This window comes from Orycteropus afer, unplaced genomic scaffold, assembly GCF_000298275.1.
Source record: "Orycteropus afer afer isolate SDZICR_OR568_19922 unplaced genomic scaffold, OryAfe1.0 scaffold00487, whole genome shotgun sequence".
Lineage (NCBI taxonomy): Eukaryota > Metazoa > Chordata > Mammalia > Tubulidentata > Orycteropodidae > Orycteropus > Orycteropus afer.
In genome coordinates, this window is record NW_006922074.1 from 202,491 (window position 1) to 227,727 (window position 25,237).

Below are 25,237 nucleotides of genomic sequence, written 5' to 3' on the forward strand. Positions count from 1 at the left end.
TAGGGGATGTCAAGCTCAGTTGGCATAACATACTACATAAAGCATTGTTCCACCTCCTACTTTGGTGAATAGCAACTGGGATCTTAAAAGCTTGCAAGCAGCCATCTAGATGCAGTGATGGGTCTCTCCTCATCCAGAGCAAAGAAGAATGAAGAAAACCAAAGATTCATGGAAACAATTAGTCTTGGCGACTGGTACACCATGCGATCCGCGGCCTATATGACTATGAGACCAGAAGAACTAGATGGTGCCCAGCTACCCGTCAACCACTTGAAGGGAGATCTATGTACGAGATCCTGGATAGAGAGGGAGAACAATATGGAACAAAACTCAAAATCACTTGAGAAAGAAAAAGGGGGGGAGGGGACCAGGTTTGCTGGTCTGATAGAGCTTGGTGGGACCACTGAGTCTATGGCTTTCAGGTCTGGAATTGAACCCACATCTGTGGCTTCCAGCCAAACAGAAGACAGGCACATGAGTTAAACATTTACCTGAGGTAGATACACTCTTGGAGAGAACAATGATGGGAGAAAGAAGGACTGTGTATGCACAGGGAGACAGCTCGGGGCAGGAGTGTATGGGAGGAAAGGACACAGGGAAGAGGTAACTATGGGGAGGAAGTGGTAGGGGAGCTGTTGCATTGGGATAAATTGTAGTCAATGTCTTGAGACAAAGTGTATGTGAACTTCTGTATGGAAAGTGAATTTGCTCTGTAAACTTTCACCCAAATCACAATTAAAAAAAGAAAGAAAGAAGCCTACACACCCAGGGCCTTGGCCGACAGTAGCCACGGTTCAAGTGCTAACAGCCTCACGGGGCCACTGTGTTGGACAGCACAGAGAGAACACTTCCATCATTGGCAAAAGTTATATTGGACAGCACTGTTCTGGGGGAAAGGCATGGGCAAGTGGTTTTGCCTCATCGATACTCTACTTATATTTTAAAGGCTCTGACAAGTCCTGCAAAAAAGAAAGGGTTTCCCTGGAGCCTAGCACTCTCCAAATTGATTTGTTCACAGAATTCTTTTAACTCTTACATACAGCTCTGCCTTCCCTAAACACAACCACCCAAGTGACCACTCCTCACATCCTCAGGACCCCTGGAGGCCCTGAGTTGGGAATCTCAACCCCTCTTCTTCTTTTATCCCCAGATTGCCTCGGGTCCCCAGTGTTTACTCCCATCAAAGCGGATATAAGTGGCAACATCACGGTACGTACTTGGCCCTGGCACCTGGATCAGGAATCTAAACCTGCCTCGGGTCCCCAGTGTCCTGCTCCACGCTGCAAGCCTCCCAGCCCGAGGAAGGGGAAAATAGGCCTGGTCCCCAGCTCAGGGGCTCCTTTCTAGTCATGCCAATCTTACCTGATTGAGACCACAGTCTAAAGGGTTCACCCTAAGATAGAACCTGCTGATTCTTTCACCCCCACCAAATGAGAAAAAAAAACAAACTCATGCCATCGAGTCGGACCCGACTCATAGTGACCCCTCTTTGGGTTTCTGAGGCAGTGTCACTACAGAAGTAGATTGCCTAACCTTCCTTCCGAGGAGTAGTTGGTGGGTTTGAACCGCCAGTCTTCTGCTTAGCAGTCACATGCCTTAGGCACCACACCACCAGAGCTCCCACCAAATGAGAAGTGAACTCCAAATCCACTCTGCCCTTTCCTGGTCCCAGTACTGTCCCTGCAGCACCCTCCCAGTGAGGATCCATTTAGGGCCCAGCCTGGAGCTTGGGCTGCCCTGCATTATCTCATTTCTTCACCCAGGCAGGTTCTGTCCCCTTTTCACAGATGAGGAAACTGAAGTTCAGAGAAGGTGAAAGACTTACATAAGGTCACACAGCAAGCAAGTGGCAGAGCTAGGACTCAGATCTGGGCCTTCCTGGCTCCAACCCAGGAGCCTTTGTTCCTGGACATCTCTGAATCCTCAGAGCTTGTTCCCACTCATCCACAAAAGTGAAACTTCAAATATGTGGTAGCCAAGGCAATGTTAGCAGTGGGTGGAGAACATGGCCTTGGGAGCTGGCCTGGGCTGGAACCCTGGCTCCCACCTGCACCAGCCGTGGCCACACGTCCCCTCTCTGAGTCTCAGTGCCTCCTCTGTAAGTGGACACAGGGACAGAGCATGGGAAGCCCTTTGCTCGTCCTGGATCACAGTGGGTGCCCAGTAAATGGCTTGCTAGTATCCCTGTCCCTGCTGCTCCTGGTGCCAGAAGGGAGGAGAGGGGACCCGTGCGAGCAGCTTTTCAAGGGGAAAATCCCGTGTGCTGCATTTCAGAAAATCAAGGCCGTGTATGACACCAACCCCACCAAGTTCCGGACCTTGCAGAACATCCTGGAGGTGGAGAAGGAGATGTACCCAGCAGAGTGGCCCAGAGTGGGGGCGACGCTGGCTCTGATGTGGCTTAAAAGGTGGGGCTTGGGTGGCATGTGGCTGGGGAGGGGCAGCAGGCATCAGCTTTGCCTGGGCGGACAGTTACTCCTATTTGTTCCCATCTGCTGTGGCCAAGGCACTCTTCTTGTCTGATGCTGGTTAATGGCTGAGAAGTGTCCTGAGGGCCCAGGGCTGCCGGATGGTGACGCGTCCTCCTTCCGTTCCCATCAGAGGATGAGAAACCAAACCCCCTGTCGAGTCTGTTCCAACTCATGCAAATCCCTTGTGTTAGAGAAGATTGTTCCGTAGGGTTTTCTTGGCTGTAGTCTTTTCTTTTTTAGATTATTTTATTGTTATTGGTGAGAATATGGACGCCAATGCTTTCTACACATACAGTACAGTGACACTGACATTCCTCAAGTCGTGCAGCCCTTCTCAGCCTCCAAGTGACTCTTCCCCCATTAACATAAACCCATTACCTCTAAGTTCCCTGTCGTATCTTTGGAGTTGCTGTTGTTGCCAGTCTGATCCCATATAGATAGATCTTTTTTTTTCTTTAATTTTTACTGTGATTTGGGTGAAAGTTTGCAGAGCGAATTTATGTTCCATACAGTAGTTCATACACATTCTAGCTCATGACATTGACTGCCATTCCCCACAATGTGACAGCTCTCTTCCCACTTCCTCCCCGTAGTTACCTCTTCCCTGTGTCCTTCCCTCCTGTGCACTCTGCCTCCCCTGAGCTGTCTCCCTATGCAGACACTGCCTTTCTGTTCTCCCACGATTGATCACTCCAGGGACTGTATCTATCTGATGTAAATATTCACCCCACATGCCTGTCTGTTGTTTGGCTGGAAGCCACAGGAGTGAGTTCAGTTCCAGACCTGAAGGGTAACGAGGGGCCATAGTCTTGGGGGTTTCTCCAGGCTGTATCATTTTTAATGATTTTGAGCTCTGTTCCATGTTGTTCTCCCACTCTGTCCAGGAGCTCCTGCACTGATCCCCCTCTGAGTGGTTGACAGTCGTAGCTGGGCACCATCTAGTTCTTCTGCTCTCATGGTCATACAGGCTACAGTTGATCCCATGTAGACGATCTTAAAAGAGCTTGGGTGTAATCATAACAGAAGCAGATCACCAGGCCTTTCTTCCAAGGCACTGTTGGGTGGGTTTGAATCTCCAGACCACTGGTGCTGCCCAGGGACCTCACAGTGAGCGGTTATTGAATAAGTTTGCTGTCCCAGATGTTGTGCTGAACCCTGTGTATGTCTGGTCGCCTGTCATCTGTGATGAGTCACGAGTAGTCATTATCCCTGTTTCGCAGAGAAGGCCACTGGGGCTTCTGGGGGCCACAGCACATGCCCCAGCTACGGAGTGGAGCTGGGACCGGGCAGTTGAGCACAGGTGTGCGGGTTGTACACTGCACAGAGGTGTCCTGTCTCGGGGCCAGACCACACACATTTGTATGTTGTGATCTGTATATTGTGACTGTTGCACAGAAATGCAGCGTCTTGTGGAAAGGGAGCTCTTTATCTAATTTGCCCAAATGTGCCCCGTGGGCCGGGGAGGGGCACACCCTGAGATGGAGTTTGAGCCCAGGCAGTCTCAACTCCAGAGCTCATGCATGCTGCTGAGAACCACCGTGCTGTCCTCGCAGCGGATGCCTGAAGCCCCAGACCATTGTTCCCGTCTCACGTCTTACAGCTGAAGCTACTGAGGTTCCAAGAGGCCAGGCAACTCTCTTGCTGGGCCCACAGCACCCTCTACCGGCCATAGACTCCTTTAGCTGTGCAGATGCCATGGCTCCTGCCCACCCGCCTGCCCCCTGACAGCTGCAGTAGGAAGCCGGGGGAACATTCGACCCAATCCCAGCATTGCCCTCTCTGTGGGTCTGGGGTCAGGAACCAGAAGGGCAGCTCCACCCCGTCTCTCTACCTACCCTGCCAAAGCCTGCACCACACACACACATACACACACACATACTCACACTCACTCACTCACTCACTTCTTTGGTGAATGGAGCCAGCAGAATCAGCCCCCCAGAGTGGGAGGCTGCATGGGCATCGAGAGTGGGAGACTGGGTGGGTCATCCGGCTGTAAACTGACACTGACAGCAGGTTTCAGGAACTGCCCTGTTAGCTGCCCGCCTTTGTATCCGCCTGGAATAAGGCAAGGCCCCGGGCCATCTAGCAGGCAGGTTTGGTGGGTTTTGCAGGAGGAGCAGGGCAGATGGTGGCTTTCAGGTGTTCCAAAGGAGATATGGACAGAGCCAGGTACCCAGAAAGGCAAGTGAAGGCCCCAGTGAATGCCCACAGGTGGAGCATTTATTGAGCACCTGCTGTGTGCTGGCCAGTCCCTTGGGGCACCCAGCCTGAGGAGGGGTCAGGCTGGTAGGTGGGTCTTGCCAGCAGGAGGTCAGAGCCAGGCACAGAGAGGTCAGGGAAGGCGTCCTGGAGGGGGAACCCTGGGGACTCTGAGTAGGGATGCCCCAGAGGTAGGAGGAAGAGAGCTCTAGAGGGCTGGTATGTCCAGGGCTCTGATGGGAGGTGGGAGTGATGAGGTCAGATGGGACAAGGGTGAGTTCTAGCTTGGTCAGGACCCTGGGGAGCCACCAGGGGTCCTGAGGCTGGTCATGGACCGGGGTGTGTGTGGGGGGCAGATGGGGAGGGACTCAGGAGAGGCAGGGGTCGGGAGAGTCAGGGGCCTGGGGGAGGCAGGGATGCTCCAGTGCTGATCCTGATGGATGAGGGCTGTGCCCCAACACCCTTTTGGTTAGTGTTTGAGTGCTTAACTGTGCCACCCTGGGCCTCTTCCTGGCACCTTGGTGTCACTGTGTGCCATCAGGCATGTGGGGCAGAGTAGGGCTTCCCAGGCCATAATCTGTATGGAGCAGGCTGCTGGGCCTGTCTCCTGTACAGCCCCTGGGGGGGTTTGAACTGGCCGCCTTGCAGTCAGCTGGACGCTTAACTGCTGTGCTGTCGAGCTTCGTTCTCCTGGCACCTAGTAGGTGCTTGGTTCCACGTCTCTGGGTCTGCCCTGCAGGGCGTGTGCCGGCTGGCTGGCACGGTGGACCCTAAGGCACTATCTCCTTTCTTGTGCAGAGGCCTCCGCTTCATCCAGGTCTTCCTGCAGAGCATCTGCGACGGGGAGCGTGATGAGAACCACCCCAACCACATCCGCGTCAACGCCACCAAGGCCTACGAGATGGCCCTCAAGAAGTACCACGGCTGGATCGTGCAGAAGATCTTCCAGGTGAGCCCGCCCTACTGGGGGCGCCCTGTTCCATCCCCAGGCCCGGGGTGGGGGTGTCAAAGTTGGCAGGCTCCGCCCCCTGTCCTGTTGGGGCCCAGCGAGGCAGCCCCTGGCACCTGTGCTTGCCCACCCACCTGTGGGCTCCCTGGCCAGCTGGGGCGAGGTTGGGGTCTGAGGGCCCTGATGAACACCTGCCCAGCCCTGTTGATGGCTGTGGCCGTGGCGAGCATGCTGTGGGTGCCCCTGGAGTTAGTCTGGGTGCCTCGTCCTGGGAGGCCCTGATCTGGCAAGTGCAGGAGAAGCCACAGAAGGAGTCTAGACTGACCTCAGGTTGAGGGTGGGCAACCTCACTGGCCCCTCAAATTCAGCCACGTTTTCACACTGTAGTGTCTTCGTTAGCTAGGGCTGCTGTAACAGAAATACCCCAAGCGGGAGGCTTCAAAGAACAGAAACTTACTTTCTCACAGTTTAGGAGGCCCCACGTCCTAACTCAGGGCACTGGCTCTAGGGGAAGGCTTTCTCTGTCAGCTCTGGGAAGGTCCTTGTCTCAGCTTCTGAGCTGGCTACCTTGGGGCTCCTGGGCTTGTGACCTGTCGTCCTGGGAGTCCTCAGATACGGCTAATCACCTCCCTTCGTCTGTCTGCTGCTGGGCCTAATCTGCTCTTTCATATCTCAAGTAACTGGTTTAAGACACATCCCACACTAACACGGCCTCATTAACATAACAAGAAAGCCCCGCTCCCAGATGGGATTACATCCACAGGTATAGAGGCTAGGATTCTACCATATATTTTTTGGGGGGACACAATTTGATCCATAACAACAAGGAAAGAAGAGCCCGTGTTGCCCCCAGGTTGTCAGGTGAAGGGATACCAGCCTGTGAGGTCCTTGGCGGTTTGTGTTGGGGTGATGCTGGCCATGGCTCCTGGTAATGGGGCCTCCAGTCCAGTCGGTTAGCCGAGGGCCCCCCTGGGTTGCCAGGGTAACTTGGGAGCCATCAGGAAGCCCTGTCATGGCCTTAGGGTTGGGAGTCAGACAGAAAGAGCCAGTCCCATGGTTGGAAACATGGCCACTTCTGGGCCACGCACCCCAGCAGGGCGGGGGACATCATAGTAACAACATAGTATACCTGGCCCTGGGCAGTAGGCTGCATGTGGGCTGGATTCTTCACAAATGTGTCAGAAGGTGGGTACTATTCCTAGTCCCATTTTAGAGATGAGGAAACTAATGCTCAGAGAACTTAAGTATCTTATTCAAGGTCACACAGCAAAAAAAAAAAAAAAAAGAGGCTGGGATTTTCATCTCCCTGAGCCCCAGTGTCCTCATTGTTCAAATGGGTATAAAATAGACCCTCCCTCAAAGGGTTATTGTGAAGGTTAAATGAGACAGCCTGTATGAAGTCCTTGGTCATGGGTCACACTGGGGAAATTGACACTATTACTGTTTTTATTGGTAATGATATTAATTTTAATTTCCCCACCTCATCCAACTCATGGCCTAAGCTTGCTACCTGGTTGCATGTTTTTCCTTCTCTCTCTGAAATTCTGAGTTTCTGATTCTCTGCATTTCCAAGTGTCAGGGCAGCCCTGACGTTTAGGGCCGTGTCGCCCCCTAACGACAGAAGAGGCCACAGCACAGATTCGCAGCCATCATCCTTGCTCAGAAAGTGAGTTTCCAAAGAGGTAGTTCACCTTTTTCCAAGCAGGAGATCCGGAGGGAAGAGGTTTTTTCACCCTGAGTATCTCCTGGGTACACACTCCTGTAATCCTTACCACTGCAACCCGATTAGGAGGGTGCCCTTACTGTGCCCATTTTACAGATGAGCAAACGAGGCTCAGAGATGCTAAGTAACTTGCTCAAGGCTCACAGCTAGTCGGCAGCACAAGTCAGAATTTGAACCCAGGTCTGTCTCCCCAAAGCTGGGCTCCTTCCTGCTTCCCCTCACGGGGGTAGAAGAAAAAATGCATCTCCTTTGGCCTCTCCCTTCCAGACCCCTGCCCATCACAGGCCTCAGGGAAGCCCTCTGCCCAGAGCCCTGGCGCGCCCAGCCCAGTGTCCCACCCTGCTAACACTGTGCCACCTCCCTTCTTGCCATCCCAAGGCAGCATTGTACGCAGCCCCCTATAAGTCTGACTTCCTGAAGGCACTGTCCAAGGGGCAGAATGTGACGGAGGAGGAGTGTCTGGAGAAGACCCGCCTCTTCCTGGTCAACTACACGGCCACCATTGACGTCATCTATGAGATGTACACCAAGATGAATGCCGAGCTCAACTACAAGGTGTAGGTGTGCGCCGCAATGGCACGCCCGGGGCCCAGGAACCTTACCACAGCTGCACACAGACACAGGCAAACCCGAGTCACTGTGAATCCTGCCGGTGGGCCACCCCAGGCCCACGTCCCCCCCAGAGCAGCCAGGAGTCCCAGAGGGGACTGCAGGGGATGGCCCTGGCTTTTTGAAAAGTCATTTTTATGGCACTTCTACTAGAGCAATAAATAACGGCCCACTTCTGAGTCACCTTTGAACTTCACCACAGCACAGACTGACTTTATGCCTTCATCTCAGCATGGTAAAATCGATTAATGTTTCTAATAAATCAAGTCCTAGGGTTTTTTATTTTCGTTTCCCCCCGCCACATGGAGCACGGCTCTGGGGGACGGTGCAAGGCACCTCACGTTCAGTGAGGACATATCCTTGTGAGGATTGGGCTGAACATTTGGGGCATTTTAAGGACTACGATGAGTCGGATTTGAAATGATGCAGGTCTGTTACTGTGGGCTTGAGGGACAGCGGCACGGACTGGCATGTGTGCTCCTGTGTCCTGCACCAGCCTCCCAGCCCTGTCATCACACATCTGCTCTTTCTGCCTATCTCTCACCAGACAGTTTTCTGAGAGCTGAAACCAGCCAGCAAACCTCTCAAGCACCCAGAGGGCATTTATTTTAAAGTAATCAGGCACAAGTAGTCGACCACAGATGACTGTGTGTGCATCTTTCCGCATAGCGATTTTCTTCAGGGACCGCTTCTCCAGCCTAGGAAACCACCTAATGTGTATTCTCTCACGGGGGATTGGATGAACCCTCCTGCTGCGGAGACCCAAGACAACGCCTCGCTGCCTTAACTGTTCCCAGCGCTGAAAAGAGTCAGAGTCTCCAAATTGTTGGGGCAAACCAAGCAACCCCCAAAGAATTGGTGTGTTTTGTTTTTTCTTTTTTAAAAAAAAACCCAATGAGGAACAGTGGTGATTTTTATGCACAAACTAAATGATCCTTAATAAATAAATCTCTATTTTGGAGTCACATCTGTGTGCTGGTTTGGTTCTTGAGTCATCTTCTGGTCCCATCCCCCCCCCCCCCCCCCCCGCCCCGTATCAGAGGCTACAACTGGAAGATCCTTATGCCAGATCCTGCCAAGGACCTGTTTTCCGGCCTCTACGATTTAAAAATGGAACTGGTTGCCTATAAAAATCTCGATTCTCAGCTTCTTTTAAAAAAGAATCAAGTTGCTTGGCAAGAACCTGGCGACAGCTGACCCTGTGGCTGGTTGGGGAGGAGGAAGAACTCATTCTCCACTTTGCTTCAGTCCCTACCACTCCCTGATGCCTCCCCAGCCCTGTGTCCAGGTGATCTTACACTTTATTATTGGCATGGATAAGGAACTCTGGTGATGCTGTAGCTAAAGCGTTGAGCTGCTAACCAAAAGGTCGGCAGTTTGAATCAAATGTGCATGAACTGTTGAATGTAAAACAAATTTGCTTTGTAAATTTGTATCCAGAGCACAATTAAAAAAAAAGAAATGTCAGCAATTTGAATCCACCAGCTGCTCTGCAGGAGAAAGATGAGGCCATCTGCTTCCATATAGATTGACAGCCTTGGAAATCCTCTGTGGCAGTTCTACTCTGTCCTATAGGGTTGCTGTGGATCAGAATTGACTCGATGGCAGTGGGTTTTGGGTATTGGCATGAGCTTTATTATTGGCATGGGCTTTGTATGATTGTTGTTGTTGTATTTGCCGTAGAGTCAGACCCGACTCATAGTGACCCCTCCTTCGGTTTCTGAGGCGGTATCACTATGGAAGTAAATTGTCCAGCCTTCTGGAGTGGCTGGTGGGTTTGAACCGCCAGCCTTCTGGTTAGCAGTCAAATGCCTTAGGCACTATGCTACCAGAGCTCCCTTTTGATGATAGTATGGTTAAATATCTTATGTCATTCCTGCTCTGGTAGAGCTGAGAGTCTAGTGGGCAAGATGGGCCAGCATGTCAACAATGATGGTGTAGGGTTGTCAGTACTGAGTGTCTGGGGCCAGAGATAGGCAGCTCCCGGAACTCGGGGAGTCAGGGCGTGCACTGAACGTTGGTGGAAGTGGATCGGGGCACCTGGCAGAGCCGGAGAGGATTCTCCACCGGCCAAGGAAAGGCTTAGGCAGAAACCTGGGGCTGGACCGGAGCCAGACTGCAGGCTGTGTGTCGGGGTGTGTGCACGTGTATAGGAAGATGATAGAGTCAAGGGTCATTGTGCTACCAAGAAATTCGAAGTTGACTTTCAGAGTTACGGAATACCTTCAAGGATTTTGTGCACAATACAAACAGCCAGTGCAGAAGGCTCCCTCTGGCATGGCCAAGGGCTGGAAGCCTGAACTAAATTTTTTGCTGTTTTTGTGTATAAAACCTCTGTTTTCAGTACATTTTCTAATATTGCTCATAATAGCAATGCTAATCTTCCTAAAGCTCTAATTGCATTGTTGTTTTCCCAGAAATAGAAAATGTTGTCAACAAATTACAGAAGAATTTTGTTTCTTCCTTTAAAAACAATCTTTTTTTCTTGTCTCTGAACCAAACCCATTGCCACGGAGTCATTCCAACTCATGGCAGCCCCATGTGTTATGGAGTAGAATCGTGGCATTGGGTTTTCTTGGCTTAATCTTTTTGGAAGTGGATTGCCGGGTCTTTCTTCCGTGGCACTACTGGGCAGGTTCAAACCACCAGCCTTAGGTTAGTCCAAATGCACTGCCATCAGGTCGATTCCAACTCATAGCAACCCCCATTGGGTTTCCAAGGCAGCAAATCTTTTCAGATTCCCCACCTTCCTTCCATGGGGTAGCTGGTGGGTTTGAACCTCCAACCTTCTGGTTAGCAGTCAGATGCCTCAGGCACTGCCCCACCAGAGAATATAAACTGCATCACCCAGGGATTTTCTTCATGTCTCTGACATAGTACAGTTCTACCAGGAGAGTAGGGAGAACTTGTGGAGGGAGAGATTTCCCCAGGGCAGACCCCCTTCACGTCTGTTGCCTGCCCCTATGAACGTGTCAGGGTTTTGACCCCAGATCCAGAGCCAACAGTGCATCTCTGGTTTCCCATTTCACTCTTGTTGAGGGGGAACTGAGTTCTGCCTGGGGCAGGCAGGAAGGAGCACACCTTGAGCACCTGCTATATACCAGGCCCTGCCAGGTGCTTTAAACACATCAGCTCACTCCCACCCTGAGATGTGGGCCTCGAGAGGTCCATTTATCAGAGGAGGAAACTGAGCCCTGGGGGAGGGGCAGAGGGGTGACCAGCCAGAGGTGGGAACACTGGGTTTTCAGAGCTGACTCCAAGTGTCCCCTCAGCTATGTCTATTTCTATTCCAGCTGACAGAGTGAGCCTTCGTTCCAGCACACCTCTCTGCCAGGTGTTCCCAGGGACAGGAAGCTACCGTATCTGACCCAGCTTAACCTGGTCCTGCACAGAAAACAGAATTATCCCAAAAGTGTCACAAGTGTTGCCTCATTCATTCCTTAATTAATTCAGTTAAACCTCACTGAGTCCGTTATGGTGCAGTAGTTACAGCATTTGACTGCTAACCAAAAGGTTGGCAGCTCGAACCCACTAGCCACTCCATGGGAGAAAGATGAAGCAGTCTGATTTACAGCCTTGGAAACCCTATGCGGCAGTTCTGCCCTGTCCTGTAGGGTCACTGTGGATCAGAATCGACTCGATGGCAGTGGGCAGGTGGGAGTCTGCTACAATACAATCCTTCAAGCCCATTGTAATCCATTTGTTACAGACAGGGCAAGCCAGCTCACTATCCTTCAACTTCAGCTTCCTTATCTGTAACATCGGGGTCTTGCTGTGGAGTTGATTCTGACTCTTGGCCACCCCGTGTATGTCCAAGTAGCACTGCACTCCTTGGGTTTCAGTGGCTGATTTTCCAGAAGCAGATTGCCAGGACTTTCTTCCAAGGTACCTTGTGGTTAGTAGCCAAGCGCTTAACTGTTTGCACCATCCTTAAATTAAATGTTACTATTTGTAAAGCAATTAATAGTATCGAAGCAGAGTAATCTGTCTCTTGTTGTTAGGTGCCCTCCAGTCGGCTTGTAGTCATAGTGACCCTATGTGCAACAGAATGAAATAGTCCTGGTCCTGTGCCAGCCTCACAATACAATGTTAGAGGGCTAGTCATAAAGTTTTCCAGTAATACATGAGACAGTGTTTCACTGCTATTCATAATGTTTGCACTGGCCAATTCTTTGAGAAGTGGATGGCCCCTTCCTTCTTCTGAGTCTGTCTTAGTCTGGAAGATCCGCTGAAACCTGGTAACCCTGCTGGTATTTGAAATACCGGTGGCATAGCCTACAGCCTCACAGCAGCATGCAAGCCACCACAGTACCACAAACTGACAGACGAGTGTGGAAGTTGTCTCTTAGTAGATGTTAAATGAAGGTGCAAGGATATCTTTGTGTGATGCATGATGATGGCATCAAGCGTTGGACTCCTGGTTCTGCTGTTTATTAGCTGCGTAGCCTCAGACAATCACTTCACCTCTCTGAGCCTCACTTTCTCATCCATCAAATGAGGATATTAATAGTCCCTAGCTCATGAGTCAATGAAACTGCATGAGCAGAAACTTAACTACATAATGGTTCAGTGTGGACCCCATTATTGTTTGCAGGGGGTTATGGGAGAATGGAAGAGGAACATCTCACTGCGATTTTGTTGGTTGGTTGATAGGTTTCCTGGTTTGCAACAGCCCCATCTGGTTGCGGTCCCCGCCACCCCTGCACTTGTGTGCTGAGCACCTGCAGCTCCCGCGAGACTCAGTAGGTGGCACTGTCCGCACTGAGACGCAGAGGCGGAGCTGGGAGCTCTGCCTGTTGGGGGGTGATTTCCAAGGACTAAATGAGGAGCTCCTTTTAAACACTGTGGGGAGCATTTGAAGCTTTGAGGTGCTGACTTTAGAGCAGCCTTTGTGGCGGTCAACAATGTGACCTGTTACTGCTACTGCTGCTGCTCCTGCTACCAGCCCCGCAGAGGGCCCTGAGGCAGGGCAGCGAGAGGCCAGGGTGGCTGGAGCCTGGAGATGAAGCGGAGAGGGTGGTAGGGGGAGGAAACTTAGAGGTGTCTTTGAGGCTAGGGGTAGCGTGAGCTGGGTTTTTGTTCTAAGGGCAGGGAAAGTCATGAGTAGTGGGTGACAGAGCCAATTCACAGCTTAAAAAGCTGTCACCCAGGATCTCAACGGGTCTCTCTTGAGGACTCAGTACACCCCCGCCCTGTCTCTTTCTGAGCCGGCGGGGGGTGGGGCGGGGGCAACTCCCATCACTAACCATAACTAGCTTTATAGGGACAGGGGAAGGGGCAGGCCTCTGAAGGTCACGAGGCCTCTCCAGTAAGCACCCCCTCACCTCTCTCACAATTTCATGCACAATTTCAGGGTGCCCTTGGATCCCTAGAGGCCCAGAGACCCCAGTGGGGAAGCTCTGAGATACCCTAACCAGCCAGGACCAAGGCCTAAACATCCCCTCCCACCCTCTCCATGCCACAGCCTTCTGAAGGCCATGTTTGCCACACCCACGGGTCACCAGGCTGCTGCCCAGAGGAATGGAATCAAGGCCAGTGACTGAGCCTTGAGAGTTGACTGAGAGTGGCTGTGCCCATGGCAACACCCTTCTGAGTAAGGGGCAGGGCTTCTCCCCACCTGGCCTCAGGTTTCTGCCCCAGGCAGAATTCCAGAAGAGCCCATTGAAGGGCAGCTGCAGGGTGGGGCCTCCCTGCTCTCTGGGACAGGGGCCAGCTCTTTGCAGGACCTGAGATGGACGAGCCAGCTGATTATCTGCAGCCTCTTTGTGTCCTGTCCTCCTTGGCTTCTTGGTGGATATACGGGGTTGGGGGGAGTAAATGTGTTAGCATGGTGCCTAAGGCACTTGACTGCTAACCAGAAGACTGGTGGTTCAAATCCACCAGCCACTCTTCGGAAGGAAGATGGGGCAATCTACTTCCGTAGTAATACTACTTCGGAAACCCAAGGAGGGGTCACTATGAGTCGGGTCTGACTTGAGGGCACATAATAACAACAACAGCATGAGTCATGGAGGACCTGAAGTCTCCTTGAGCAGGATCCCTGAAGAAGACCTTCAGACTGGGACTGGGCCCTGCCTCCGCCAAGCTGTGACCTTGGGCAGGTTCCTGCACCTCCCTGGGGGTATTTCCTCTCATCTGGTTGTTGGTGGCGCCTCTGAGTCAGTTCCAACTCAGCGAGACTGTGCACCACGCAACACTGCCTGGCCCCACACCGTCCCCACAGTCGTTGCTGTATTTGAGCCCATTGCTGTAGTCACTGTGTCAACCCATCTTGTTGAAGGCCGCCTTCTACCAAGGATGGTATTTTCCTCCAGGAACAGGTCCGTCCTGACAGCATGTCCCAAGTAGCAGGAGAGTGCAAGGGCCTGGCACACACCAAGCGTTCCATAATGCATGACAGCCCGGGTTCTTTCCCCACTCTCTCCCCAGTCCTTTCTTTGTTTTGTCATCATGACTTAAGCCCATCTGTGACACATTAGAATAAGAGAGAAAAGTCCCCCCCAGAATTTCCCATTCTGCATCCCCACCTCCATCTCACTCAGGTGGACGTGAGTAGGGATTCCTCAGTGAGAGGATTGAGGTCCACCGGGCAGTGCCAAGTGGTCAGGATAATGGCTGCAGGGTGTGGCTTGAATTCAGATGGTCATGGGTTCAAATCCAGCCTGTGTCATTTGCAATTACTTTGGGCAAAGGGCTTTTGCTGTGTGGAGCCTCAGTTTCTCCGTCTGTAAAAAGGGCAGAAGATCCACACATTCCAGTGCTGTGAGGAGAAGGGGAGGACTATTTGGGACATGGAGAGGCTGAGAGGCTCTGGTCTGTAGGAATCCAGCCCCGTGGGGTGGTTTCGGCTGCCTCCATAAATTCAGGATCAGGCCAGACCCTCAGTGCCCTGGACACCATTGTGGCTTGAGCCAAGCTTTGCAGCTGTGAGGGCACCAGATGGGCTAAGAGAGCACCCATGAAAGAGACAGGAGAGCTAAGCAGGAGCCAGAGTGGGGGAGGAAGAGCGAGCTGTGCCAGGGCTGCCTGCTGTATTGTGGGCTCAGTTGTTCTCATCCATAAAATGGGAACAATGAAATGTGGACCCTAATGCCAACTGGAGGAACCCTTAGCAAGTGGCTAAGCGCTCGGCTGGTAATGAAACAATCAGTGGTTCGGACCCATGAGCAGAAGATGTGGCAGTCTGCGTCCATCAAAGTTGTTGCTGTTGGACTCTGTCAAGTTGATCCCAACTCACAGCAACTCCACATGACAGAGTAGAACTACCCCAAAGGGTTTTCTTTCTCTGTGTTTTAAATTTATTTTCATTTTTCATTTTTTTTTTTTTGTGATTTGGGTGAAAGTTTACTGAGCAAATTCATTTTCCACACAGCAATTCACACACACCCTGTCTCATGACATTGACTAAAATTTCCCACAATGTAACAGCTCTCTTCCCACTTCCTCCCCATAGTTACCTCTTCCCTGTGTCCTTCCCTCCCATGCACTCCTGCCCCCGCCCCCCCGAGCTGTCTCCCTGTTCATACACATCTCTTCTATTCTCCCGTGATTGATCTCTCCAAGGAGTGTATCTGCCTAATGTAAATGTTCAGCTCATATGCCTGTCTTTTGTTTGGCTGGAAGCCACAGGAATGGGATTAATTCCAGACCTAAAGGGCAGCTAGGGGCCATAGTCTCAGGGGTTCTACCAGGCTCTATCAGACCAGCAAACCTGGTCCCTTTCTTTTTTTTTAAATGATTTTGAGTTTTGTTCCACATTGTTCTCCTATTTAGTCCAGGATCTCCTCCATAGATCCCTCTCTGAGTGGTTGACAGTGGTAGCCGGGCACCATCTAGTTCTTCTGGTCTTATAGTCATATAGGCTGAGGATCACATAGTGTACCAGTCACTTGGACTAATTGTTTCCATGTGTCTTTGGTTTTCTTCATTCTTCTTTGCTCTGGATGAGGAGAGACCCATTGTTGCATCTAGATGGCTGCTTGCAAGCTTTTAAGATTCCAGTTGCTACTCACCAAAGTAGGAGGTGGAACAATGTTTTGTGTAGTGTGTTATGCCAATTGAGCTTGATGCCCCCTGCAACCATGGTCCCGAGCCCACAGGTCCAACTACTTGTGCCCTCTGGGTAGCTGGCTGTGGCCAAGAAGTCACTACAACCTTATCCCTTGTCAGCTCTACTGTACACCTGGGAATTCTTACAGAACATACAAATACACTTGTAGAAACATTGTCTGCCAACCCTATACATGGTCTTGCACACACTCCCCTCTGAACTAATAGTTCAGCCTATACACCCATCCATCCACCCGTATACTCATGTTTGTCTTCACTGACAACACAGTATTGTATGTGCAAAAGGGTTCATCTTTGTTGTCTGTACCTCCCATGCACCTCTCTATGTCTTCCTCTTCCTCAATGCCACTGCGCTGCTCACTCATCTTTGGTACATTGCCCTTTTCTTCACCCAAATCAATACTTATCTCTACCTGTCTAACAGTGTTCCCTCCCCTCCCCTCCTATCCCTGGTAACCACCAAAGAAAATTTTCTTGACTTTTTACAATAATGGACTAGTACCATATTGGTCATGTAATTGACTTATTTCACTCAGCATAATGTCCCCCAAGTTCATCCATGTTGTGTGGTGTTTTGCAGATTCTACGTTATTCTTTAGGGTTGCATAGTATTCCATTGTGTGTTTGTACCATGGTTTGGTTATCCATTCCTCAGTTGATGGACACCTAGGTTGTTTCCGTCTTTTGGCTATTGTAAATAGTGCTGCGATGAACATAGGTGTGCATATGTCTGTTCTTGTCCTGGCTCTTACTTCTTTAGGATATATACCTAGTAATAGAATTGCTGAGTCAAATGGTATTTCTAATTCCAGCTTTTTAAGGAATTGCTATACTGCTTTCCACAGTGGTGGTACCATTTTACAGTCCCCATAGGGTAATCTTTATCAGAGAAGATTGCCATATCTTCTTCCCGTGGAGTGTTGGGTGGGTTTGAACCGCCAGCCTTTCAGTTAGCAACCAAATGTTTACCCATTGCACCACCATTCTTCTTTCTGTAAGGATTACATACAGCCTTGGAAACCCTATGGGGCAGTTCTTCTATGTCCTGTAGGGTTGCATGAGTCAGAATCAACTCAATTGGTTTTAATGCCACCCTCCCAAGATTGCTGGTGGAGCAGGATGGATATTAGAGTAAGAGAGAGCACAGTGTAAACTTGAGAGCACTTGGAAGGGAATGTTAAGCTAATCTCAATGGAGGAAGGATGATGACATCATGGGACTAGTTAGTGATCGGTTACCATGTCCCAGCACTTGCTGGGGCCTCCAGAGCACTATCGGATTTAATCCTCCTGACAGTATGAAACATGAAATGAGTGCAGTTAAAAGCCCATTTTACAGAAGAGGGAAGCAAAGCTCAGAGAAGCAGGGTCACCTGCCCTAGGTCACACAGCTCAGAAGTGTAATACCAAAAAAAAGACAAACAAACTCACTGCCCGTTGAGTTGGATCCGACTCACAGAGCCCCCTCCTTGGGTTTCCCAGGTGGTATCTCTATGGAAGTAGATGCCCAACTTTCCTTCCAAGGAGTGGCTGGTGGGTTTGAACCACCAGCTTTCTGGTTAGCAGCCAAATGCCTTAGGCACTACACCACCGGAGCTCCCCAGAAGTGTGATAGAGCTGGCATTCATATCCAGATCTTTTGACCTTGGAGAACATTTTTTTTTTTTTCTTTTTTGGTAACCCTCCTCACACTTCCCACCAGCCAGTAGTTTTAAAGCACCTTCTCTGGTGGCGTAGTGCCTAAGGCACTTGACTGCTAACCAGAAGGCTGGCGGTTCAAACCCACCAGCCACTCCTCAGAAGGAAGGTTGGGCAATCTACTTCCATAGTGATACTGCCTCGGAAACCCAAGGAGAGGTCGCTCTGAGTCGGATCTGACTCAATGGCAGTGAGTTTTTTTTTTTTTTTCCCACTAAGAATCAGGAGCCCTGGTGGCACAGCTTGGCGCTAATCGAAAAGTTGGCAGTTGCTACCCACCAGAAAGATGAGGCGGTTTGTTTCTGTAAAGATTTACAGCCTTGGAAACCTTATGAGGCAGTTCTGCTCTGTCATTATGGACAGAATTGAAGGCTGTGGGTTTGGGTTGTCTGCAGAAATGGGCCCAGACTTGGTTCTGTCCTCCCCTCCTGCCCCAGGCCCTCTGGGAAGGCCCCAGCAGGGAGGCCTTCTGTCTGGAAGGTGTGAGGGGCTGTGTTTACATTCCTCCCCCCTCCCCGGCAGCTGCCTCTTTGCTCGGGAGGCTTCCCACCCTTGTTGTCAGGTGCCATGGACTCTGCTCTGCCTCAGAGCCACCCTGTGAACAACAGGATGAAACACTGCCTGGTCCTGCGCCATCCTCGCTCTACCTGAGCCCATCGCTGCAGCCACCGTGTCAGTCCATCTCGTTGAGGGCCTTCCCCTTTCTCGCTGACCCTCCACTTTACCAAGCACGATATCCTTCTCCAGGGAATGGTCCCTTCTGACAACATGACCAAGCAGGTGAGACGAAGTCTGGCCATTCTCGCTTCCAGGGAGCATTCCGGCTGCACTTCTTCCAGGACAGATTTGTTCATTCTTCTGGCAGTCCATGGTACCTTCAGCATTCTTCACCAGCACCACAGCTCAAAAGCATCAACTCTTCTTCGTCTTCCTTATTCATTGTCCACCTCTCACGTACATATGAGGTGACTGAAAATACCATGGTTTGTGTCAGGTGCACCTTAATCCTCAAGGAGACGTCTTTGCTCTTCAGCACTTGAAAGATGTCCTTTGCGGCAGATTTTCCCAGTGCAATATGTCATCTGATTTCTTGACTGCTGCTTCCATTGGTGTTGATTATGGAACCACATAATATGAAGTTTTTGACAATTTCAGTCTTCTCTTCATTTATAGTAATGCTGCTTATTGGTCCAGCTGTGAGGATTTTCGTTTTCTTTATGTTGAGACTCCAGAAATCCAGAGGCAAAAAGTTCTCTGGTTTTTCTCCGCCTCCCACCCCCACCCCTACTCCCCACAGAGAAGAACAGTTTTTTGAGAGGCCACTTTTCTCTCCAGGCCTCAGTTTCCCCATCTCTAAAGTGAGCACCACGATCCCTTCCTCACAGCCTGGTTGTGAGGAAGGTTTACTTGATAGTCTCACTTTGTTTCTGTGCATATTTTTCACACTGATGGTTTGAATGCATCACTTCTGTTCAGGTTTTTTTTTTTTTCTCTCTAACAATTCTAAAATTCCACTTTCCAGTCACTTCAAGAGGAGCCCTGGTGGTACAGTGGTTAAAGCTTTTGGCTGTTAACTGGAAGGTCAGCAGTTCGAACCCACCAACTGCTCTGAGGGAAAAAGGTGAGACAATCTGCTTCCATAAAGTTTTACAGCCTTGGAAATCTTTTGGGGCAGTTCTGCTGTGACCTATAGTGTCACTATGAGATGGAATTGACTCACCAATGGCAGTGGGCTTGGTTTGGGTTGGTTTTCGTCACTAAAACACCACCTCATGGGAGACACTTCTGTTTGCAAGCTGAGGGGGAAGGACCTATCCCACTGTGTTACCAACGAGGGAGTCAGTCCAGTTTGTTAACAGCAACAATAGTGATCAGAATGGATAAAAGCCCTGCGTGGTCCCGGTGCTCCCAGCATCTTTACTGTGACCTTCACTGCAAGGCCCCAGTCCTTATTATTTGTAAAAAAAATTTATTGTGTTTGAGTGAAAGTTTACAGAGCAGATTCATTTTCCATACAGTAGTTCATACACCTTTTGTCTCATGACATTGACTGCAATTCCCCACAATGTAACAGCTCTCTTCCCATTTCCTCCCCATAGTTACCTCTTTCCTGTGTCCTTCCCTCCCATGAATTACCCACCACCACCACCACCCTGTGCCCCAGCTCTCTCCCTGTGCAAACACTGCCCTTCTGTTTTCCAGCTGATCATTCCAAGGAGTATATTTACCTGATGTGAATGTTCACCCCATGTGCCTGTGGTTTGGCTGGAAGCCACAGGAATGAGCTCAGTTTCAGACTTGAAGGATAACTAGGGGCCATAGTCTCAGGGGTCTCACCAAGCCCTATCAGACCAGCAAACCTGGTCTTTGTTTTTATGATGTTGAGTTTTGTTCCACATTATTCTCCTACTCTATCAGGATCTCCTGCACTGATCCCCCTCTGAATAGTTGATGGTGGTACCTGGACATCATCTAGTTCTTCTGGTCTCATGGTCATATAGGCTGAGGACTGCAGGGTCTACCAGTCCCTTGGACTAATTCTTTCCATGCATCTTTGGTTTTCTTCATTCTTCTTTGCTCTGGACGAGGAGAGACCCATCGTTGCATCTAGATGGCCGCTTGAAAACTTTTAAGGCCCCAGTCACTAATCACGAAAGTAGGATGTAGAACAATGTTTTTGTGTAGTATGTTATGCCACTTGAGCTTGATGTCCCCTGGGACCATGGTCCCGAGCCCACAAGTCCAACTACTTGCTCCCTCCGGGTAGCTGGTGTGGCCAAGAAGTCACCACAACCTTGTCCCTGTCAGCCCTACTATATACCTGGAAATTCTTACAGCACATACAAATATACATATAGAAACATCATCTGCCAACCCTATACGTGGTCATGGGCACACTCCCCGCTGCCTAGACATACCTGATCATTCAGGTGAGGCCCCATTCTGCACATGGGCACATTGAGGTAAGGACATAAGGGATTTGCCTAAAGCCACACAATAAGTTAGTCACAGAGCCGAGGTTTGAGTCCAAGGATTCTGATCCACTAGGCTTTCCAACCTGTCCATGGGGGCGTCCTGCCTGTTCAGAAATGAGCTGCCCATCCTGTGGAGGTATTCAAATAGACTCAGGCCCGGGTACGTGGCAGGGCTGGGTGTTGGGGCTCACGTTCATCACTCAATGAAAAAATACATGTTGGTGTCCACTCTGTGCCGTGCCCGGTGCTGAGTGCTGGGTGAACAAACCCAAAAACCCCGTTGCCACGGAGGTGAGTCCCACTCATGGTGACCCCACGTGTTACAGACTAGAGCTCAAGGTTTTCCTGGCTGTAACCTTTATGGAAGCCGATTACCAGGCCTTTCTTCTGCGGTGCTGCTGAGTGAGTTTGAACCGCCCATCTTTAGGTTGAGTGCAAACGGTCTGCGCCACCCTGGGACCAAGCTCCGGGAGAGGAACTCAAAGCCACTCAGTCCTGAACTGGCTCTGACTGGAACTCAGGTACCTCCTCTGTCTGAGGGCGGGGAACCAGCGCAGACAAGCCCGGGAATGAATTGTCTGTGGAATGAATGAGTGAACGAATGCACGGAGGAGCAGGCCAGGATGCCTAGTAACGGATGAGGAAATGCACGGGGCTGCGGAGTCCTGAGCCAGAGGTCACAGAGAAGACCAACTGGGATTCCAACCAGAGCTTTCCCCAAGAAGCACGTGCATGGTGACCCTCATTTTCCAGGTAGGGTAACTGAGGGCCCGCCCCCAGGGGTGCAGCCCCGGGGAGGGCGCGCTGGGAGCGGGCGGACGCAGACCGTCTTCGTCTGGCGGGTGGCCGCGGCCGGGGGCGTGGTGACCCGGCGGCTGGCTGTGGAACCTGAGCCGGGGGAGGAGACGCCGCGGCGGGCGGGCGCCCGGCAGCCGGCGGGATTCAGGAAGCGCCGCGCTCCCGGCCGCCAGCGCCCAGCGTCCTGGAGGTGAGTGGGACCGGGGCCCTGGGGGAGGGGGCCCCCGGGGAGAAACGGACCAGCCGAGATCCCCTCGCGTCCGTGGGGACGTCTCCGCGGCCCGTCTGGCGCCGGAGGGTCCCGAGGCTCCGAAGCCCTGGCCTGGCCGGGGCGCAGGAGGTGCGGGCTCCGGTCTGTGCCCTCTGCTCTTCCCTTGGGCCGGGCACAAGGTCTCCAGGCCTCAGTTTCATCACCTGTGAAATGGGCGCCGATGTGGTTTGCAGGTCTGGGGGCGGGAGGTCCCTGGGTCCCGGAGACCAAAGGCAAGGAAGCCCCTTAGCCCAACTTGGGGGTTTAGAAGAAGGAGTGGGGGTCCCAGGTTTGGCCCTCTGAACAGGTGGGAGGAGGGACTTTGGGAGTCAGGAGCTTACAAAGACCGCTTCTTGGTTACTGAGTCCCAGAGAGATGGCTTTTTCCCCTGGAACCATGGAAATCTTTAACCCATCTCCATCCCTGACTCCAAACGGTCCCTGAGGACAGGGGGGAGGACTCTCCCTCTCCCCACTCCATATCCAACCACAGACCCATGGGTTGGGCTGCCTGTCACCCCTGCCTGGCCCAATCCCAGTGTCCCCTCTGCCTGGCCTCCTTATGTTGCAAATAAGGAAACTGAGCACCCCGCCCCCCAGCAGGGGACACAGCTGAGTGGGATTTCAACCCTGGGCTGTCCAGTTCCAAAGCCCTCCTCGTCACACCAGGTGGCCCGTCCCTGCAGCAGCTCTGCCCACAGGGCTGGGCGCACAGGGAGTGCCCGGGAAGTGACAGGGGACTTGGCAGCCCTCCCTCTGGTCTAGGTCAACATTTGAAACAGGGCTTCTACTGGGGGGGGGGGCAGGAACCCCTGAAATTTTAAGCACATGTCACACGTGAGCTTTGTTCGGCTGTGTGGAGAACTACTCAGGGTTTAAGTTTTACCACTTAGACTGGGAGGTGGGGGGCTGAGGGCAGTGGGTAACTCAGCAGCTGTCTCTGGAGGAAGGTGAGAATTGGCCAGGTCATCTTCAAGGCAGGATGGCCTAAGGGTTAGACGCCTGGCCCTGCTCACTTCCCTTCCCCCTTGTGACCCTGGGCTAGTCCCTCAGCTGGCTAAGCTTCCTTTCCCCCCAGGGCTGTCATGAGGACACAGGGCACATGAGGAGCCTGGCACAGTGCTCAGTGAGCGTTAGCCATTATCAGCTGTTATTATTATTATTGTCGTTGCTATTGTTGCTCCTGATAGTTTCTTAATGGAAGGGGTGAACTAAGGAAAGTGACCATTCCACAACATTCCCCGAATTCATTCTGTTTGAACAGCAGTGGGAGCCTGAAGGCTGGGAGGCCCTCTTTTCCACCTTTCATTATTGGTAGATGGGAGACAGGGGCTCTCTAACACAAATGGCCAAGGGCAGTTCATAGCTGAGGGTCAAGTTTCTGAAGCCAGAATGGGATTATTTCAAAATGGAGTTGTACCAGGTATACGGAGCGCTCACCTGAGAAAAGAGAGTGGGAGGGCCCCTGGCTGGGTGTTTCCCACGTGCTCCTGGGGGTTCCCAGAGTGCGATCCAGGTGCCTTAGAACCAGGCAGTCGACGTGGGGGGTCCACCTCCTCCGGTGAGAGGTGGGCCTCAGCCACCTACTGCTTGTCCAACTAACCTCCCTGAAAATTGTCTATGGCAGGCCCTGGGGCTCCAGAGGCAGCTTGGTCCCTAGCCTGGTCCCAGATGAGGGATGTGAACTGAATGGTCCAAGGGAGATAGGGAGGTGGGAAGACAGACTGGCCCCCCCCCCACTATCTCTCCTGGGGCTGGGATTGCTCCCTCTTTTTTTTTTTTTTTTAATTTTTATTGTGATTCAGGTGCAAGTTTACAGAGCAGATTCATTTTCCATATACCACTTCACATACATTTTGTCTCATGACATTGACTGCAATTCCCCACAATGTAACAGCTCTCTTCCCGCTTCCTCCCCATAGTTACCTGTTCCCTGTGTCCTGCCTTCCCATTGGGATTGCCCCCTCTTGTGTCTCTCTCTCAGCTGTTGTCTCCAGGTGCCCAGCACCCTCACCTTCCTTGAGGGCACCCAGCAAGGTGTGCAAATAGACAGCAGGTGTGAGGCAGTACCTGCTGTTGACTTAGTGGTGGCCAGGAGAGGACGCTGTAGGGTAGAGAGCAGGCACAGAAGGCATCAAGGAAGGGGCTGCTGGTGGTGGAGGTGGCCTTTGAGCCACACCTGGAAGAACAGATGCAGAAAGGGGAGGAAGGGCACCAGCAGAGGCTTGGCTGGGAGGGTGAACTTGGCCTTTTGCCGGTGCTTGATGTGAACAGGAAAGGCAAGGGGTTGGGTAGGCAGGAGCCAGGTCGGCACTAAAAGTCCAGGCTGGGAAGGACATGTCCAGCTGTGTGGTTTCAAAAGTTCCCTCGTGCTGTAGAGTGGGAAGGACTAGAGGCTGGTCCTGAGGCTGGGGACGTCCTCCAGGTGAGAGATGGGGCCTGGGTGAGGAGAGGAGAGCAGTGGCCAGGAGGAGATGGAACGTGAGAGAAATGCATGGGGCTCGGTCTCAGTGTGCCGGCACATAGTAAACCGAAAAAAACCAAACAGTTGTCGAGTGGCATCTGGCTCACGATGACCCCACTTGTGTCAGAGTAGAACTGGGCTCCCCAGGACTGTCAGTGGCTGGTTTCTCAGAAGCATATCACCAAGACTTTCTTCCCAGGTACCTCTGGGTACACCGCCAGCCTCTCAGCAGCTGAGTGTGTTGGTTATTTGCACCAGCCAGGCACAGAGTAGGGAGCACTGGTGGCATAGTACCCAAGGCATTTGACTGCTAGCCTTCCTTCCACTCCTCAGAAGGTTGAGCAATCTACTTCCATAGAGATACTGCCTTGGAAACCCAAGGAGGGGTCGCTATGAGTTGGATTGACTTGATGGCAGTGACTTTGGTTTTGGTTTGGTGGGCACATAGTAAGTGCTTAGCAAATCTCTGTTACATGGTGGCTGAGCAAATGAAATGATTTTGAGAGGCCCTGAGTTCTTTGAACTCCTGTGGCTATTGCTAGGTTGAGGAGGTGGGGGATACCCCTTACCCTGCTCTCTGCCTCAATGTCCCCATTTTTGAGAGAAACATCCAGGCACCTCTCCAAATCACAAGGACTAGGCATCAGTGCCTCTTTTCTTCTTCTTCTTCTTCTTTTTTTTAACAATTATTTTATTGTGATTTGGGTGAAAGTTAATAGAACAGATTGGTTTTCCATTCAACAGTTCATACCCACTTTGTTTTGTGACATTCACTGCAGTCGCCACATAACAGTACTTTTCCCCCTTCCTCCCTCTGCTTCCCATTCCCCTTCATCCTTCTTTTCTATCCCTTCCTGCCTTCTGAGCTTTGTTCTAATGTGTGCATACCTTCCTGGTATTAATGTCCACCTTATAGGCCTGTCTGTCGTTTGGCTGAAAGTTTGGCCATGGACTGAGTTCAGTTGCTGGCTTGAAGGGTGTCTAAGGGCCATAGTCTCGGGGTTTCCACCAGTCTCTATCAGACCAGTAAGCC

At 51.5% G+C, this 25,237-nt stretch overlaps 1 protein-coding gene across 1 annotated transcript in view; it reads left to right on the plus strand.

Moving 5' to 3' along the window:
- The window catches only part of LOC103209189 (glycolipid transfer protein), a 40,795-nt gene extending 32,892 nt beyond the window's left edge, over nt 1-7,903 (plus strand). Inside the window, exons 2-5 of the mRNA XM_007954972.2 lie at nt 1,151-1,209; nt 2,275-2,408; nt 5,469-5,619; nt 7,721-7,903. Of these exons, the coding sequence (XP_007953163.1) occupies nt 1,151-1,209; nt 2,275-2,408; nt 5,469-5,619; nt 7,721-7,903 (527 nt within the window). The remainder of the gene's footprint in view (nt 1-1,150; nt 1,210-2,274; nt 2,409-5,468; nt 5,620-7,720) is intronic.
- The last annotated feature ends 17,334 nt before the right edge of the window (nt 7,904-25,237 follow it).